The sequence below is a fragment of the Bos indicus x Bos taurus genome, chromosome 16 (genome assembly GCF_003369695.1).
Source record: "Bos indicus x Bos taurus breed Angus x Brahman F1 hybrid chromosome 16, Bos_hybrid_MaternalHap_v2.0, whole genome shotgun sequence".
In the NCBI taxonomy this organism is placed as follows: domain Eukaryota; kingdom Metazoa; phylum Chordata; class Mammalia; order Artiodactyla; family Bovidae; genus Bos; species Bos indicus x Bos taurus.
The window spans coordinates 63,567,822-63,585,621 of NC_040091.1; the positions used below are offsets into that span (position 1 = coordinate 63,567,822).

A 17,800-nucleotide genomic window follows, 5' to 3' on the forward strand; every position below is an offset into this window, starting at 1 on the left:
TTCATTTTTAGCTTGTTTACTTTGCCAAACAAAACCAATTATGAGTTTAACAATTTCTGTCTTACTTGATATCCTTTATGTCAAGAAGTAAGTTTTTTAAGTTTTTAATTTTCACAAATACATATTTAATTCACAAAGAACTAACTTCTTCAAGGATCCAGAGCTAACCAATACCAGACTGTGCAGGTTAGGTAGAACTGAAGATTTCATTAAAAAAAAAACAAAACTGAGAAAACTTAGGTACAATTGAACAAATTTGCTAATTATTCTTCCCTGCTTATGGGTGTGGTTGTGTACACTTTCATATTACACATGCGACATTAGCTAAACCAAGCAGAAAATCTCCTGCTCTAAGAGCATTAACAACTGTTGGCTCCCGTCAAGTAAGACTGTGAAGAAAAAGTGATTAATTCTGCGACTCACAGAGAAGATTCTAGACCAAGACACAAGGCTCTAGTAGCATCATCTTATTTATTAATGTAGTTGAACCATTTTGCTGATAAAACTTTTGTCTGTGACTATTCTAGCAGCAAAATTTTACTCAAAATATTGCACTGTGAGATGGTGTTGCAACTTCAATGTAGTATTTATTAATGTGTTGATTTCCATAAAGCAAATCTTATTCTTAAAATGGCAGATTCAGTGACCAAAAAAGTGATTCAAAAAAGCTTCCCCCTTCCCATGCCAATCCTTGAGACCGCTAGGATCAAGCTGAGGTTTGGGCCCCAGGCCTAAACTGAAGGAGGAGGGAAAAAGAGTAACTCATTCCTAACTGACTGTTACAGGCTAATAGAACATTCCAAACATACTCAACAAAGAAACCACATGAAAAATCGCATTTACTGGGCAGCTATAGGAAGGTGGACTGAACATAATGGACTGAACACATTCATCGTCTTTACCATGATGCTATTCCTAAGGTGTCCGAATTGGATGAGCTACAAAATCCATCCCTGGACCCATCCTTCCCCTCTCACCTGCCCGCCTTCACACTGGAAAAGATCCTGAGCTTTTCACATACTGACTTATTTTTGAATTACTCTTTTGAGGAATAAAATATAATAACATGCTTCTCTCTCTTAATCTGAGAGAGAGAGAGTAAGGGAGAGTGTATCTGTGTGTATCTATCTGTCTGTTTGGGGGAGTAGATTTGGGCTAGTAAAATATAAGTCATTTCTCCCTGAATTCTCTGCCTCTTGCTGTAGTTTGATTATGGAGTCTCACTTTCAATTTAATTAGAAGACCATGTTCTTTTGTTCTTTCTGAGAAGCTGAAGCAGGAGACTAGGGAATGTGGGAGAAAGGTTGGCCAAGCCGGGACAGGAAGAACAGCTTCTCTAGAAGCTCCAGTTCTGGGTTTCAGGCACTTCAGGAAGAGACTTTCCTCCCCTGTTCCCATGTACATTCAAGGAAAATGAAAGCAAGAAGGCCCCAAAGGTGGGGGGAGAGGGAGAGAGGTGAATGAGGTACCCGCTAGCAGCACAGACACCACCCCCCCAGAGGGCCATTCCTTGAGGAGAGAGTCATTGACACGAAGGGTTTCCCTCGTGCCTCTTCTTACATATCAGCCACTTTCATGCAAGCGGGAGAGACATTTTTATTGGTAGGCAGAAAATGAGGCTCCAGACCCCCTCTTGAGACAGTCATTCTAGCCCATGCCTTTCTCACGATCTCTGAACCTTTGGGTCAGCCATTGTAGGAAGGAGCAGGACCTCAGGCTGGAAGTCAGGACCTGGAGGTCATCCTGTGGGCACCTGGGGCCACCATTCCAACTCTGAGTCATCTCTCTGGTATTGGCCTTGGCTGGGTCACAGTCACGTGTCCTGCCCTGGATTGAAAGAGGGGATCTGACCTCCCTGTAGCAAGTGAAGAAGGGGGCAGGGCAGGAAATGGACTTCCATCCAAAAGGGGAGTCACTTTTCCTTGTATTAAAGGAAAGCTATTTTATCATGATCCTTGCGATCGATTCACCAAGACAGACTCTGCCTCATTTCATTCCTAGAAATCTACTTCTATCCCTGTTATTTTCTTTAGCTCATCTCACTCTCCCTATAAACGTGCTTTCCACCCCAACACTGAATGCCGCGAGAGTCAGCCCTGTTTCTTCTCAAGGGTCATGAATGAAATGGGGCTTGACCACAGAGCCCAGTAAAGAAAAAGTGGACCAAAGGAACAAAAGACAGCTGGTCTTTCTCGGCTCTGTCCACGTGGATCTTCAGAATGAACTCTATCCATAAACTTCATATCCCTGATGATGCGTGCTTCCCCGGGGAATCCAGCTCCCTCATTTCCTTTGTATCATTTCCTGGCTTCTGAATGCCTTGCCTAGACAAAGGTACTTCTGTCTTTCTCTCCCTAGCACTAGTGCAATCTTGAGCACTTTCTCGGTCTTTGCCTTCCACAAAGCAATCCTTTCTTGGATTCAGATTTCCTCTAAGCCATTGCCATTTCCAGCAGTTCCTTTCTAAGGGAAACCTAGCTACAGCCTTCCTCACCATCACATCCTCCCCCCAGGACTAGCATACACAAGGCTGTATACAGGGAGCACCTGGGACAGACGTAAGTTAAGAGAGAGATGCCAGGTAAAGACTGAAAGCTGCATCTTATCTGGTCAGTATCATGGGGAACAAAAGGAGCAGAGATTATGTGGTGTGATGACCTAATGGTCAGGGAAACATTAGCCTTTTGTCAGGCTTTACGCTTGCTGTGTGACCTTGGACGAATCATTTAATCCAGTGGATCTCTGCTTCCTCATCTTTTAAAAGAAACCTTGGCTCAATTAATCTCTAAAGATCTTCTCAGATTCCATGATTCTTAACTGAACACTGAGAGCCAAGAACAGTATCTTACTTTTGTCCTTTGGAGATTATTTCCATAATTCAAGAGGATAAGCCCTCCCCCTGCAACCATGCTATTTTCTGTTGAATTTATTTTCCTGGAGGCTGCTGAAGGATGCTACAGATGTTTCTGGCATCAGATCCCACCCAATACCTCCCGGGCCAGGGCTGGTACTAGATATCGACAAAATTATCCTACAGTTTGGGGACCATTTCTCAAAGAATCAAACACCCAAGAGCCAAGAGACTGGATGAGAGACACAGAGCAGAAGAGAGTAATTTCCTTTCGGTTCTCCAGGCAGGACCTGAACAGCTAGAACAGAGTCTGTCAAAACTGTTTCCAGAGCGCCAGAGGCAGGTGGGAAACTGGGGACAAAAGGGGTGGATGAGTTTAGTGGCTCTTGACAATCCCTCCAGATGTCTGTTCTGAGAATCGTGGTCCTGCCAGGCAGGCTTCCTCAGGCTACGATTGTGGCTTCTGGGTTCAGCATGAGTCGTAACCCTAAACCCACAAAAAAGGCTGAGGCTCTGCTTCTCAAGAAGGAACTGACCTCAGACACCATCTCTGTTACCAAACTAGAGTGGGTGAGAATCACTAGTTCCCACGGGGAAATGGGAATCACTTTCTCCTAGGTCATCCTGGATTTACGTTACGACAGAGACATTTCCCAGCCAAACAGGCAATAAATAATTCCAATTAGCAAAGATCTCTAGCTTGAGTGAACTCTTAGCATGTTTTATTTCAGAATTGGCTGCATTTTTAGGACTCGGCCTTGCATACGTGATTCTTTTCAGATGTAGGAATGCGACTAAGTCTGGCCTCCAAGGGCTGTGATGGTGATCTGAAGGTCCCTTGGTAACATCGGAGCTGGCAGGGAACAACCCACGCTCTGCCATCAGTCACAGCTCAAATAAGTAACTGAACGGATGCCACCAAGAAGTGAGAAGGAACCGGCTCTAAGTGATCGTTAAGCCCAGAGCATCAAAAAAGAGAGGTCTTCGGAAACTAAGGAAATGGACTCAAATCCTTCTGAGCAACCCTACTACTCCCAGACTTGCGTCCCAGGTTTCAGAACATGAAAGTCTCAGTCTTGACCCCAGACTGCTGTGTGTGTGCAGGGCGGAGGCGGGGAGAAAGCGGGTAGGTGGGTGGGGGTTGTCTCGGCCTGGTTCAGCGGTCGTAGCCCTCAGGCAACTTTCTGAGAGCTGAGGCCTGGCTGCGGTATCCTGTCAAAAGGGAAGGAATGCCGCAGAAACGCAACAAGGCGACAGACATAAAGAACCGCGGACACGGATTTGATCCAAGTTCTATGAGGAGTGAACAACAACAACAACCAACAAACGAAACAACGAAACGAAAGATAAGAAAGAAAGGAAAAAGATAGCCCTTTGTGGTAAAGGGCATGCTGGGAAGGCGAGGGCCAGAGCCGCCTCCCCAGAGCATGCTGGGAGACGGGCACCCGCACATCTCCAAGGACCGCACTTCCCCCACCCCGACCCCGTCACCCACCCCCAACCCGGAGACGAGAGGAGAGTTTGTCCAAAGATGGCTGCGGAGGAGGGGTACGCTGTGGTGTTCTCTGCAGGTTCCCCCACACTGTGGGGGGTTGAGTCAGCAGGTGGGGAAAACAGTCAAGATGAGGAGACGGAAAAACGGAGTCGGGAGAGAAACGGGATGGACAGAGGCGGCGGGGGGCCGGTGTGTTGGCGGAGGACCAGGGGAGAGTGGAGCACAGCGCCCCGTGGCCGCTAGCCCGAGGCGTTGATGTACAGCTGGCTCTTGAGAATGTAGTCGATGACCGGCTGGGACAGGTAATCCACGACGTGGCCATCCCCGTGCTGCAGAGCCAGCCTGGTTGAGAAGAGACGCTAATCAGTAGGCATGCTTTCCTGAAAGCAAGGCCAGAGGACTGGCCAGCCCATTCACTTTTGAGGAAAGGGTTTACCTAACACCCATTACCAGTCTTTGCTTAGGCTAAGTGCATGGCGTTCCTATCAGGAAAAAACCCCTTTCCCCTCTAATTCCTCCTCCATCCTGACTGTGCCACTTCCTAACTGAAGAACCTCTGGCAAGTTGTTTAAACCCATCCATTCTTCCATTTCCTTCTCTGTAAAACAGGGGTAATACTGGGGCCTGGGGCTGAGCTCAGCTATCAGAATGATTAAATGTCATACAGGTAGCACTTAGAAAAGCCCAAGCACACAGAAGGCATGTCAAGGTGTTAGCCATTCTTATGTCATTTCTTTGTGTTTCTCTACACCAAGGTCTCAGGGAAAGGAATATCATGATTGATTCCTTCTTTTCCTTCCTAAGGAAGCTCTGAGGGAGAAGAAGCGGCCCTCCTTCACGAGGCTCTTCTCACGAGCCCTGGTGAAGGGAAGCACTACCACGTACAGGACTCTCTTCATGCACTTCAGTTTCAGCACAGTTTTGCTCCAGTCTTGGCCTGGCTGCTTCCCATTCTCTATGCACATGGTGGTCTTGGGAATGTCAGGCCCCAAGGAGCCATTTGTAAGAATTCACACACTCCTCTGGACACCTTGATTCTAAAATGCATCTGTGCCTTGTGCTGTGAGATCTCCCCGAAGGCTGGCTCAGGGCCTTTGCAATGCACACAGTGTCCTGACCTTCCAGCAAACTAGGTCCCCAAGTGCCTCCCCACACAGTTTATGGGGAGGCTTCTTGAAAAAGTGGTTTACATCCGTGGTTTCCAAATGCCAATCCCAATTTCACGAGAATCACCCAGAAAGCAGCTCCCCAGAGACCCAACCCCCCGAAATTCTGATTCAGTGGGAATGAATGGGACACTGAAATTTGTGTTGCCATTTAAGTTTTCACAGTAATTTTATTATACAGCCATGGTTGGACCCACAATCTTCCCCTCTTCCCTCGCTGGCCACTGCCACTTCTGCTCTCACCTCATAGTTGATGCTACCGTTTCAAGGGCGTGCATAATCACCTTCCAGGGAAGAAGTCCAGTGGACCTTTTAAAACCTTGGGCTCACTTGATTTCTTTGAAACATATGACACAGATGACAAATGACAGTGTTCTCTCCCTCTGTACCCTCTGCTGCTTTTGTTCCAGGGCCACCAATTCTGGTGGTTTCTGACTGCTCCTTAGTCTTCTTCTATTTATTTTTTTATTACTTTTTAAATTGGAGTATAGTTGATTCACAATGTTGTGTTAGCTTCAGGTGTACAGTAAGTGATTCAGTCACACATTTATAGCTATAAATCTTTTTCAGGTTCTTTTCCTTTGTAGATTCTTACAAAATATTGAGTAGAGTTCCCTGTGCTATACAGTAGGCCTTTATTGGCTATCTATTTCATATATAGTAGTGTGTACATATTAATATATAGTAGTGTGTATATATTAATCCCAAACTTCTAATTGACCCCTCAGCCTTCCTTTAAATAAATGTTAATATGTTTTAAATATTCCCATAGCCTTCTTTGCTCTTACTGACTCTCCCTGTGAACTCAGCCATACCCTTAAACTTTAATTTACACTTAGGTGCTCATGGCTTTCAGTTTTATTATAGTTCTAGACCTCTGTATTCCACATGTCTTATCCTTCCATTGGATATTTCCACTTGAAGTTTATGGTGGAAACTGTTAACTGGTCCCTAGTATCCAGTCTCTCTTTCTTATCCTGAGTAATAGACCCTCCCAAGTTTTAGCTGGACATATGGCTGCCAAGCCTCAAAGTCTACTCCCAGCCTGTCTGGAGGCTAGGCATGGCCACGTGACTGATGCTTAGCCAGTGGGATGAACGGGAAGTGACGGGTGAAACTTTGGGTCGTCTTCTAAAGGACAAAGCTCTTTGCCCTTCCCCACTGGCTGAGAAGAGAAGTCATTGCAGCAGCCGTGGACTCAGAGAGGGAGGCTTCATGCTGAAGAGAACAGAGATTCAATCTCTTTTGACACTGAATAACATTTCTCATTTAAAATTCTAACTATTTAGGGTTTTTTGTTATGGCAGTTAACCTAAACCCTTACTAAATCTGTGGGTACCTCAGAGTGGAAGTGGAAGTGTTAGTCGCTCAGTCACGTCCGACTCTGCGACCCCATGGGCTGTATAGCCTATCAGGCTCCTCTGTCCATGGAACTCTCGAGGCAAGAGTACCAGAGTGGGTTGCCATTCCCTTCTCCAGGAGACCTTCCTTACCTCAAACTAGAGTCCAAACTAAAAATAACTTCTTCTCCCCTCAAGTCACCTAAAACTAACAGCCTGTCTCCCTTTTAAAAATCAAGGACTAGCAACAAATAAATGAGGTCTAAAAAGAAGGCTACATATTGGGGTAGCCAGTGTCGGCCAACCTAACAGTCAGCCTGGACTGAGGAGAATTGTATGGGAACCTGAAAGCCAGTTTGACCAAGGTCTCTCTGGTCTTTTGTCAAACGTACCTGCTCTTGGTTGAGCTGACCACAGACATGGGATGGTTGATGTCATCCTTCACCACCATGATGTTATTCTGCGGACAGAGCAGAGAGAGTAGGTTGCCAGTCCCTCACACTAAACTCCTTTTTTGTCCTCATGCCTCCAGCCCCCAGGCTTCTCAGAGAAGGGCCATATCACATTACTACACCAGCAGGGAGCTGGAGGACTCACTTTGTATTTGCGGAGTATTGAAGAGTGGTTCATGATTCGGTCTGTGTCGGCTGCGTCCCGGGGGACCACCACGATCCCAAAGTCCCCAACGATCACCTCCATCTGAAGAAACCGAAGGAGGGGAGAGAAAGAGAGGAAGTAGCCTTTGGTGAGACCTTGACTCCAAACCCCTACCAAGCAACTAGCAAGGTGGAGCTACCTCCTGTTGGAACCCTAAGCTTTAGTCCCAAACCTGCCTTCTCAGCCCCACCAGTCAGCTCCTTCAAGTAACAACCTGAAACTGTGCTCGTGGAATGAGTGGGAACTTCACCTGGCACACTTAATAAATACCTAGAGACTGAATTAATAATGCACTCCTGCATGTCTGGGCAAGATCTCTTCAATTCCTGAGGCTCCCGTTGAGCTCATAGTGTTGAAGGGCAGCATAAAACATGGTCCTTACCTGGTAATATCCTCCTGGGTGACACAGATCCTGTTGCTCAGCAACCAGACCCAAGCCCCTGGTTGGTTTACTGAGAGGGGCTGGAAGGCTCTCTGAGCTCACCTATGTCAAAACTGCTGTGGGACTCAGGGTGGTGACAAGTGGGGAAGGGCTTGGAAAGCCCCAGTGTGTACACAAGCAGTGACAGGGGAGGATTACTGTGGGGTCACTTCTGAAATCAGCCTCTGATAGAAGCCTGCTGCCATCATGAGAAATGACACCTTTTCATTTAAAAATTACCCCCCCCCCCAATTATAGATACAATAGAAACTTGGGAAAGTGAGAAAAAGAAAAAAAAAATCACAACCACACAATCCAGTTAATCATTGTTAAATTAACATCTTAGTATTTCTATCCAGGGTTCTCTTCTCTATGGGTGTATGTCCACAACTGGACTGAACTGCAAAATTAATCATTTTATTAAATACCTATATATATTTTTCATTTAGCATTGTATTGTGAACATTCTCTCATATAGTTAAAAATATTTTAAAGTGTGTTTTCTCCAGTCTGTGTGTTTCATTGCCTGACTATACCGTCATATACCATGACATACTAAGACAAATTTGTATTATAGAAAATATAGAGTCACTTCTGATTTTTGCAGTTATAATAAGCATTTGTTGAAGATCTGTATACATAAGTCTTTTACCACATCTCTTGATTATTTCCTTAGGATAGGAAGTAGAATAATTGGATGAAGGGATATGAACTGGACATATTTCAAGCTCTTGAGACATATTACCAAGCTGCTTTCTGGAAAGTTGTGCCAATTCTTATTTTCAAAGAGCCTGCAAATTGTAGCATTTAATAGACTTGGATCTAGTCTGGGCATATTACTGTCTAGATCTTGCCAATTAAGGATCCCAGATGGAGGGAGAAGTGGGGAGAGGCAGGCTTCTTCTAAGCATGCAGCTTATTGGGCAAGACCTGCTTTGGGGCAAAGAAACCAGGTTTTTCCTTGTAATTCTTCAGCCAAGTGCCACAAAAACAGACATTATAGAGCATTATGGCTACTTCTTCCCTATAGAGGGTTTCTTTTTTAAAAAATTTATTAATTTTTTAATTGAAGGATAATTGCTGTACAGAATTTTGTTGCTGAGGTTTTTAGAGGATTTCTGTATCAGCAGAATTCCCCTTCCAAGCCTGATTCACTGGTTGTGCATGTGCGTGCCCGCACGGTGTGCACGAGTGTGCCCTTGGCTATTTGCAGCCACCTTCACCCTACTTCTCCCTTTGCTTATAGCTGGAGCTAGAGCTGCAATTAAAGATTGACTGAAGGTGCCCCAGGAGGGAATTTGTGGATGTACCATGTCTGAACCCCCATTGGATCATGCCGTTTGGAAGATACAGAACATTACACAACATGCTGCCTCTATTGGTGGTATTCAGATGAGGTAAACTAGCCCCAAGTCTTTGTCCTATGAACCAGGAATGTTAGGGAGGGGCAGGGCAGGGAGTGGAGGTGGATCCAGTGCCTCCTGCCATAACGTTTAGAATATTGCACCACTACTTAGAAGGTAATCGAAGACACTGGCTCATAAATTTGGCTGAACATCAGAATCATGTGAGGAGCTTAAAAAAATCCTCAAAGCCCAGCTCATACCCAAGATCAATTAAATCAGAATCTCTGGGAATGGGGCCCAAGGATTAGTATTTTTTTTTTTACTCCCTAGATTTTAATTTTAATATTTAACCAAGTTTAAGAACCAGCAGTGATCTAAGTACTGTATTAAAACTCCAGGGGGAAAAAAAAAAAAAAAAAAAACTCCAGGGGAATTATTACCGTAGAGAAAGAGAAAAGAGAAGGGATGGAAAGAGAAGGGGATGGGAGGGAAAAGTTGGAGAAGAGAATCCATCCGGCTGGTATACATGGAGATTCCTCAACTGCCTTGCTATGCAGGTGTCTTGAGATATTTGGTGCCAATTGTATAACATAGGATCTGAATTCAGTTTGATTCTGAGAATCTGATGGATGTTTCATGTGTAATGTATGAAACAGTGGTCTATTTAAAGTGAGCATTCCAGGAATTTCCCTGGTGGTCCAGGGATGGTGGTTAAGGATCCGCCTGCCAATGCAGGGGACACCGGTTCGATCCCTGGTGTGGGAAGATCCCACATGCCGAGGAGCAGCTAAGCCAAGTGCCACAACTGCTGAAGCCTGCATGCCCTAGAGCCCGTGTTCTGCAATGGGAGAAGCCACCACAATGAGAAACCCACATACCGCGACTAGAGAGTGGACCCCAGCTTGTCGCAACTGAGAAGAGCCCACACACAACAATGAAGACTCACCACAGCCTAAGATAAATAAATAAAAATTTAAAAACCTAAAAAAAGGTAAGCCTTCTAGTTTAAAGCATGAAAACAACGGCTCAGAATGGCAGTCAGGCCTCATGGGGATGGCCCTCTGGGTGACGTTAGTGCAGCTGCTGCTTTCTACTCAGAAATTGATGACCTGAGCACCTAATCAGTAACCACACAGGCTGCTCAGTGGTGGCAGGCAGATGGAGGCCTCGCTGATTTCGATGGTTTCCTTTTCCAGAAACAGGTGACAGATGTACCCCCTGGGAACAGATGTGGCGGAGAAGACAGGTCTACCAGACAAGACACACAGCTTTACCACATCCCAGGAGCATCTCTGCAGATGTCTAGACCAGACTGCAGACCTTTTCTGCTCCTTTGGCCAGACTGGAGGTCACAGGCTTGATTTTCATGCTGGAAGGTGTACGTGGGTGTGTGTTTTGGGGTGATAGGAGGTGCCGGGTGCTAGAGCTGGCGAGGTTGCCCTCATCCCATGGGTGCCCATCTCCCTCCAGAGGCTTGGCTGCCCTGCCCACCCCCACCCTCATCCCTACCCCTGTCTTCATGTGGCCTCCAGGATCCACCCTCTCCTGTGTCCTCCTACCTCACTGGTTGCTCTTTTGGAGTTTCTCCCTGTACTGTTCCTTCTTTTTTTTTTTTCTTCCAGCTGCTCATCATGTGGGATCTTATTTCCCTAATCAGACCTGCACCCTGTGCACTGGATATGTGGAGTCTTAACTGCTGGACCACCAGGGAAGTCCCTGTGCTGTTCCTTCTTATCTCCTTGATCTCGAATGACTGGAGTCCCCCAGGCTCAGTCCTTGGACCTCTTTTCTATCTACGCTTGCACTTTTAATGATTTCATTCCATTTCAAAGTTTTAAAGACATACAGAAGGCTCTCAAATTGATATCTCCAGCATAGACTTCTCTCCTGAACTTCAGACTCATATATCCAGTGGCTCTTCAACAGGCCCACTTGGATGAGGTGTCTCAAGAGTAATATTCCACAAGCCCCTGAACACTCTGACATCAGTCAGTCCCCTCCACTGCCATCCCACACACACACCAAAATGCTATTCCTTTCTCATTTCAGTAAATGGAAACTCTTTCTACAACTGCTCAGGCCAAAATCTTGGTATTCTCCTTGATTCCTCTCTTTCTCTCACATCCCACATTTAGTCCATAAAGCAACTCAGTTGACTTGGTCTTCAAAAGAAATCCAAGAACCTGCTCATTCCTCATCATTTCCATCACTTCTACCTTCAAGCCTCTTCTGGTGGGTTAAATAATGGGCCCCCCAAACACCCAGGTCCTAATCTCTGGAATCTCTGAATGTTACAAGATGTGATTAAACTAAGGGTCTTGAAATTGTCCTGAATGATCTAGGTGAGCCCTTATGTAATAACGAGGGTCCTTACAAGAAGAAGGAGAGGGAGATTTAACTCAAGAGAGAGAAGGTGATATGAAGATGGAGCAGAGAAGATGCTACACTGTTGGCCTTGAAGATGAAAGAAGGGGCCATGGCGTGCAACAAGTGCAGCTCAAGAAGTTGGAAAAGGAAAGGAAACAGATTCTCCCTGAGGGCCTGAGGAGGGACTTCGGCTCTTGACTACGACTTAGCTCTGGCCCAGTGAAACCCATTTCAGACTTCTGGCTTCCAGAAATGAAAGAAAATAAATGTGTGTAGTTTTAAGCCACCAAGTTTGCAGCCACAGAAATTGTCCATCTCCATCAGCTCCCACTTGGATTGCTCTGGTCTGTTTTTCTCTTGCCTTTTTCCAGTCTATTCCCAACAGCCAGACCGATAATGTGAAATATCAGTCAAATTATGTGGTTCCTTGGCTCAAAACCCTTCACTTAAATACCGCCTTCTCACAGAGACTTCCACTGGCCACGCTATTTCAACCTCCAACCCTTTGCATAGAGACCCTCACCCTCCCCACACCCTCTCAGTCCCCATGTCCTAACTCTTCTTCATTTCCTCATTGCATGTGTCTCTATCTAACACCTTGTATATTTTCTTTGTTTAATCTTAATTTTGCCTCTTTCTCTCTCCCCTATGAAGGTAACCTTCATGAAGGTAGGGAATTTTGTGTTTCATTCATTGCCATGTTCCCGGGTGAAGAGGATCATACATGCTCAATATATACTGTTGAGGAAGAGGACTAGTTAGCTGATATACTCTCCCACTTTAGGATGTGGAAAGCAGCCCCAGTGTACCTAATGAGAACTCTAAGAGGCTCCAGGAAGTGACTCTAGAGACTTGCAGGTCTCCATGAAAAGCATGGGTAATTTTACTTCTGAACTTTCCCAAACTTCATCTGATTGGTCAGTGGAATCCCCTGGGGGAGCTTTACAAACAATAACAGGCCCAGGGATTTTGATACAACATGTCTACAATCTCTCTGTCTTTACAAAGCTCCCTAATCCTCCTGAGGTCCACCCACTTTGGGATTATTGTTGCTTTTAACAATAGAGACTTCCCTGGTGGTGCAGGGGATGGGAGGGCTTCCCTGGTAGCTCAGCTGGTAAAGAATCCACCTGCAATGCAGGAGACCCCAGTTCAATTCCTGGGTCGGAAAGATCCCCTGGAGAAGGGATAGGCGACTCACTCCAGTACTCTTGGGCTTCCCTGGTGGCTCAGATGGTAAAGAATCTGCCTGCAATGCAGGAGACCTGGGTTCGATTCCTGAGTCAGGAGAAGAAAATGGCAACCCACTCCAGTATTCTTGCCTGGAAAAGCCCATGGACAGAGGAGCTTGGCTACAGTCCATGGGGTCACAGAGTTGGACACAACAGAGTGACTCAGCACAGCACAGTGGATGGGAAGCCACCTGCCAATGTAGGGGACATGGGTTTGATCCCTAGTCCAGGAGGATTCCGCCTGCCTCAGGGCGGCTAAGCCCGCGTACCACAGCTACTGAAGCCTGCCTGCTGAAACTACTGAACCTCACTTGCCCTACAGCCAGTGCTCCCCAACAAGAGAAGCCACTGCAATGAGAAGCCCCACGCACCTCGGCTGAGAGCAGCCGCCGCTCGCCACAACTAGAAAAAGCCCTTGCGCAGCAATGAAGACCCAGTGCAACCAAAAATAAATAAATAAACACAAATTTACAAAACAATATAGGCAACTGCCTAAGCTGCTAATACCCTGGCTTGGTGTAGGATGAAGTCAAAATGAGATAGCTGTGGGATGGGCACTCTGGGAACTCCAGCAAAAATGAGGACATCCCCCCACCCCTATGCCCTAGAGCGATGAGGGCAGACATCTGACCTTAGGAAACAGAGTTTCTCAAGCTCTCCCTGCCCATGGAGCCCTGGGATGGAGCGTCTGTTCCAGCTTGAGTGGCCCAACACCTCCTATGTCTTCACGGAGATGTCTCTGCTGGTCTTGGTCTTGCCTGGGGGAGGGGAGGTGGGTGGGCAGAGGCATTCTGATTGGCAAGTCCCTCTCCTGACGTGACTGCTGTGACCTCATTCTACCACACCGCGGTGAGCAGGATCGGGGTACAGTCTTCTCCCCCGCCCGCAGCAGACAGTGGTCTCTCAGGGTAGCTCTGGCCTGTGTTCTGTCTGTGCCTGTGGGGTCTGTGCCATTCATCCTGCTTCAACTTCCTGCTCACAGGCTCAGCTTTGATCATATCTTTTAGTCTTCCGGGGCAAAGGGTCCCTGGGGGCAGCAGGGGTAGGGCTGGGGAGAGGAAGTGGGAGGGGGCAGACTCTGCTTCCCTTCCACGTGGGGAATCTAAGGAAAGGATATGACACATGTTGGGGCAGGAAGCAGCTTGGCCTTGGGAGGGAGAACACTCCGGGCAACTGGGCAGCAGATCTCTTGGAAGGAATGTGGAATTACCATCTTCCCTCAGGAGGCAGAATTTCCAGACCTGCCTTACTGGGTTCCACTGATACCTGGCCGGGAAGATGCCCTGTGGTCTTAGTTGGGAGCTTCCCAGCACCCCAGGGCTGAGCATGACAGATATGGCTTCATCTCTTGGCTCAATGACTATCTAGTGGGAGACATTAAACAAATGATGAATGATTTCACCCGTATTGCTCTGAAAGATAAGGTGGGTTACCAGTAAGTGGTACCACTATTAAAATCTTGTAGTGGCTAATTGTCTTCCGGGTAACTGACAAAAGTCTGGGCCACGTCCTACTGTGGGGGCTGAACTCCTCCAACCAAGCTGTTTCCAGGTGCTCTTACATTCTTTCATTCAAAACTTCTGTTGAGTGTATGTGGTGAACTGGACACTGTCTCGGTGTTGCCCAATAAGATGGACACGTTTAGTGTGCCCACAGAACTCACCTACAGTCAGGAGAGGTCATAAACAAATAAATATGTAAGTAAGAAAACATCAAGTGGAGCTAAGTACAATGTTGAATATAAAACAAAATGACCTTGAAGCCCAAACCTAAATGGCAAGAAGGAGCCAGGCATAGAAATACCTGGGAAAAGAACATTCCCCGTGAGGCCACAGCTAGTGCAAAGCCCCTGAGGTGGGAAAAACTATTCAAACAAGGGAATCAAGTGTAACTGGAGCACAGAGAGGTAGGGCAAGTACAGAAGAACCAGATCATGATAAAGATGGGATTTCATTCCAAATGCAAAGAGAAACCATTAGAGGATTTTAAATAGAGGGTTTGACTTCCTTTAGCAGCAGAATCCAATTTACATTGACCTGCCCAGGCAAGTCTAACTGCTAAGACCCTCTGTGGAGTCATTCTGAGATCAGAGTTTGAAATCCTGACCATCTCCCCAAACAGTTCTTCATTCTCAAGGGAGAGGATCTGAATCTCTCGGGCTCACTTGTACTTGTTCTCCAGATGAGAATATTCAGGGATGAGCAAGGGACTACCAGCAGGAAGGGGAAGCAGCATTTATCAGGGTACCTATATGCACCAGGCATAGTGCAAGGAGATTTATTTATTAATGCATTTAATCCTTACAACAACCATTTTCTGAGATATGTGCTTCAGTTCCCGCTTTATAGACAGGGAAACCAAGACTCAGTGAGATATAGTAACCAGTCCAAGCTGCACAGCTAGTGAGTGAATTTGAATCCACTCTTGTCTGCTTTACAGGCTCTCTCTCTCTCTTTTTTTTTTTTTTTTTACCACATCATGCCTAATTTAGATTCATTTAAAAAAATTTTACGTTGTATTGGGGTATAGATAATTAACAATGTTGTGGTAGTTTATAGGTGAACCGCGAAGGGATCAGCCATACATAAACATAGGTCCATTCCCCTCCAAGTCCCCCTGCCGTCCAGGCTGCCACATGACATTGGGCAGAGTTCCATGTGTTCCAGCAGGTCCTTGTTGTTCATCTGTTTTAAATATAGCAGCGTGTACATATCTATCCCGAACTCCCTCACTGTCCCTTCTCTCCATCCTTCCACTCCTCCCTTCACCTCACTCCGGGCAACCATAAGCTCGTTCTCCAAGTCTGGGTCTGTTTCTGTTTTGTAAATAAGTTCTAGATCCATTTTAAGACTCGCAGTTTAGTGACTTGAAATTTTTTGGTTTGAAAATATAATCTATCTTCATTTTTTTCTCCAGGCTTACAGTGAGCCATGTCCTCAGTTCATTACTCCACATCGCCCTCTACAGTATGTAATTTTGTGTACTTCTGAGTAGGTTAAACCAGATGCGAGACCATCCAGCAGAAGCCACGCAGTAGGTGAGGGGCATCTGAAACATGCTCCTCCCATTCAGGCAAGAATCCTCCACCCATGGTCTGCACCGGCTTCTCTCTGGAGGGAGGGCTGAGCAGACGCTACTGCGGGAATGCATTTTCAGTATGGCTTCCTTAGTGCAAATAAATGAATGACTGTTCCAGGGGATTTCCCAGAGGAACCCCACACCCATTTCCAATCTGCTTGGGGGTGTGGGAAGGCAAGGGATTCCAGCCTCAAGTCAAAAGCCTGAAAACCAAAGCAACAGCGCCTTTCACACGAGAACCCTATCTCCCAGGGTAGGGGGTAAGCTGCCTTTCCCTGGGCTGGAAACGCGGCAACAGGCTTATCAGTGTGGGGGCCTAATCCCCGGGGTGGAAGTGTCCATCGGGCTTCCTGGCTGGGGCGGGACTGTCTGATAAAAACCATCTGAGCCTGAAAAGCCAAATGTTTGTCTTTGCTCCATTTGTCCTGGAGCCCTGGGATTTCTTCTGGAGTGGCCAGTGCCCCAGGCTCTTCCTCTGTTTATTTTCTTTGGTTGTTTTCCCATAGCTGGTGGATGTAGGAAGCAGTTAGCCCATGCCTGGTTGGCTGGAAAAATGTAGAACACAGCCAATTAGAGCCAGCCAGCCTATGGAATGCTGGACTGAGAAGTACAAAAAGAAAGAAAAAGAAAAAAATTAAAACTTCCTCATTAGCCCATCTCTGGTGCCTGATGTTCCACCTCCAGGTGTTCATTCCTTTGAGTTAAATATTGACCCTTGCTCATTTGAAATGCAAATACCATTTTCAAGTGGCAAATACATGTAATCATTAAACTGAAATGATTTTGTCTGCTTGCTGAAAAGTCAGAAGCCTCCCAGGCAAAGACCAAGATAAACCTTCTGTTTCAGCCAACAAGAACCATCTCCCCAAAAGGTCTTATTCCTACCACTGGATCTTTGACAGCCTTCTCTCAACCCCCAAAGCCCTTCTCTTTGCACTCACTTAAATCCAATCCTGCCCATCATTCAAAGCCCAGCTCAAGCTGCTGAAAGAAAGTGAAAGTGAAGTCACTCAGTCATGTCTGACTTTTTGCGACCCCATGGACTACAGCCTACCAGGCTCCTCTGTCCATGGGATTTTCCAGGCAAGAGTACTGGAGTGGGTTGCTATTTCCTTCTCCAGAGGATCATCCCAACCCAGGGATCAAACCCGGGTCTCCCGCATTGTAGGCTGACGCTTTACTGTCTGAGCCACCAGGGAAGCTGGGCTACTATGAACTTCATGCCATTCTTCCCACTTGTCTGTCTTACCTGCACTAGGGAACTGAACATATGCAAAGTCCTGCTCTGCTGTTAATAGCTAAGTGGTCTTGAACAAGTCTGGTTTCCCAGATGGTACAGTGGTAAGGAATCTGCCTGCCAATGCAGAAAATGAGGGTTTGATCCCTGGGATTGGGAAGATCCCTTGGAGGAAGAAATGGCAACCAACTCCAGTATTCTTGCCTGGGAAATCCCATGGACAGAGGAAACTGGTGGACTGCAGTCCATGGGGTTGCAAAGAGTTGGACACCACTGAGCATGCACACGCGCATGCACGCTCGGACAAGTCCAGTCCAAGTGAGCCCTGGTGTCCATATCCATAAATGGACTCCACTTTCAGGAGGGCTCGGGGGGTTAACTGAGATAAGCCATGAGAAACAAGAAGAGTGTTTATTGTCTGTCTCCCCCATAGAAGGCAAAGTGCACATGGTCGGAAACTTGACGTATTCTGTTCTCTTTGTTCCTTCAGCCCTAGAACAGTGTCTGGGACATGACAGGTACTCAATAAATATTTTAAAACCAATGAATAAATAACAGCCAACATTTATTGACTGCTTACTTAGTTCAAGAACTCTTTCAAACTTTCTGT

General features: G+C 46.3%; 1 protein-coding gene across 2 annotated transcripts in view; it reads right to left on the reverse strand.

The window, feature by feature from the left end:
- NMNAT2 (nicotinamide nucleotide adenylyltransferase 2) overlaps window positions 1-17,800 on the reverse strand; it is a 225,398-nt gene continuing 207,598 nt past the window's right edge. For both annotated transcript variants that reach the window (XM_027565547.1, XM_027565546.1), the window contains 3 exons: window positions 7,450-7,551; window positions 7,245-7,312; window positions 1-4,688 (listed from right to left, as the gene is read on the reverse strand). In XM_027565547.1, coding sequence (XP_027421348.1) covers window positions 4,586-4,688; window positions 7,245-7,312; window positions 7,450-7,551 — 273 coding nt within the window. In that variant the 3' untranslated portion in view covers window positions 1-4,585. The remainder of the gene's footprint in view (window positions 4,689-7,244; window positions 7,313-7,449; window positions 7,552-17,800) is intronic.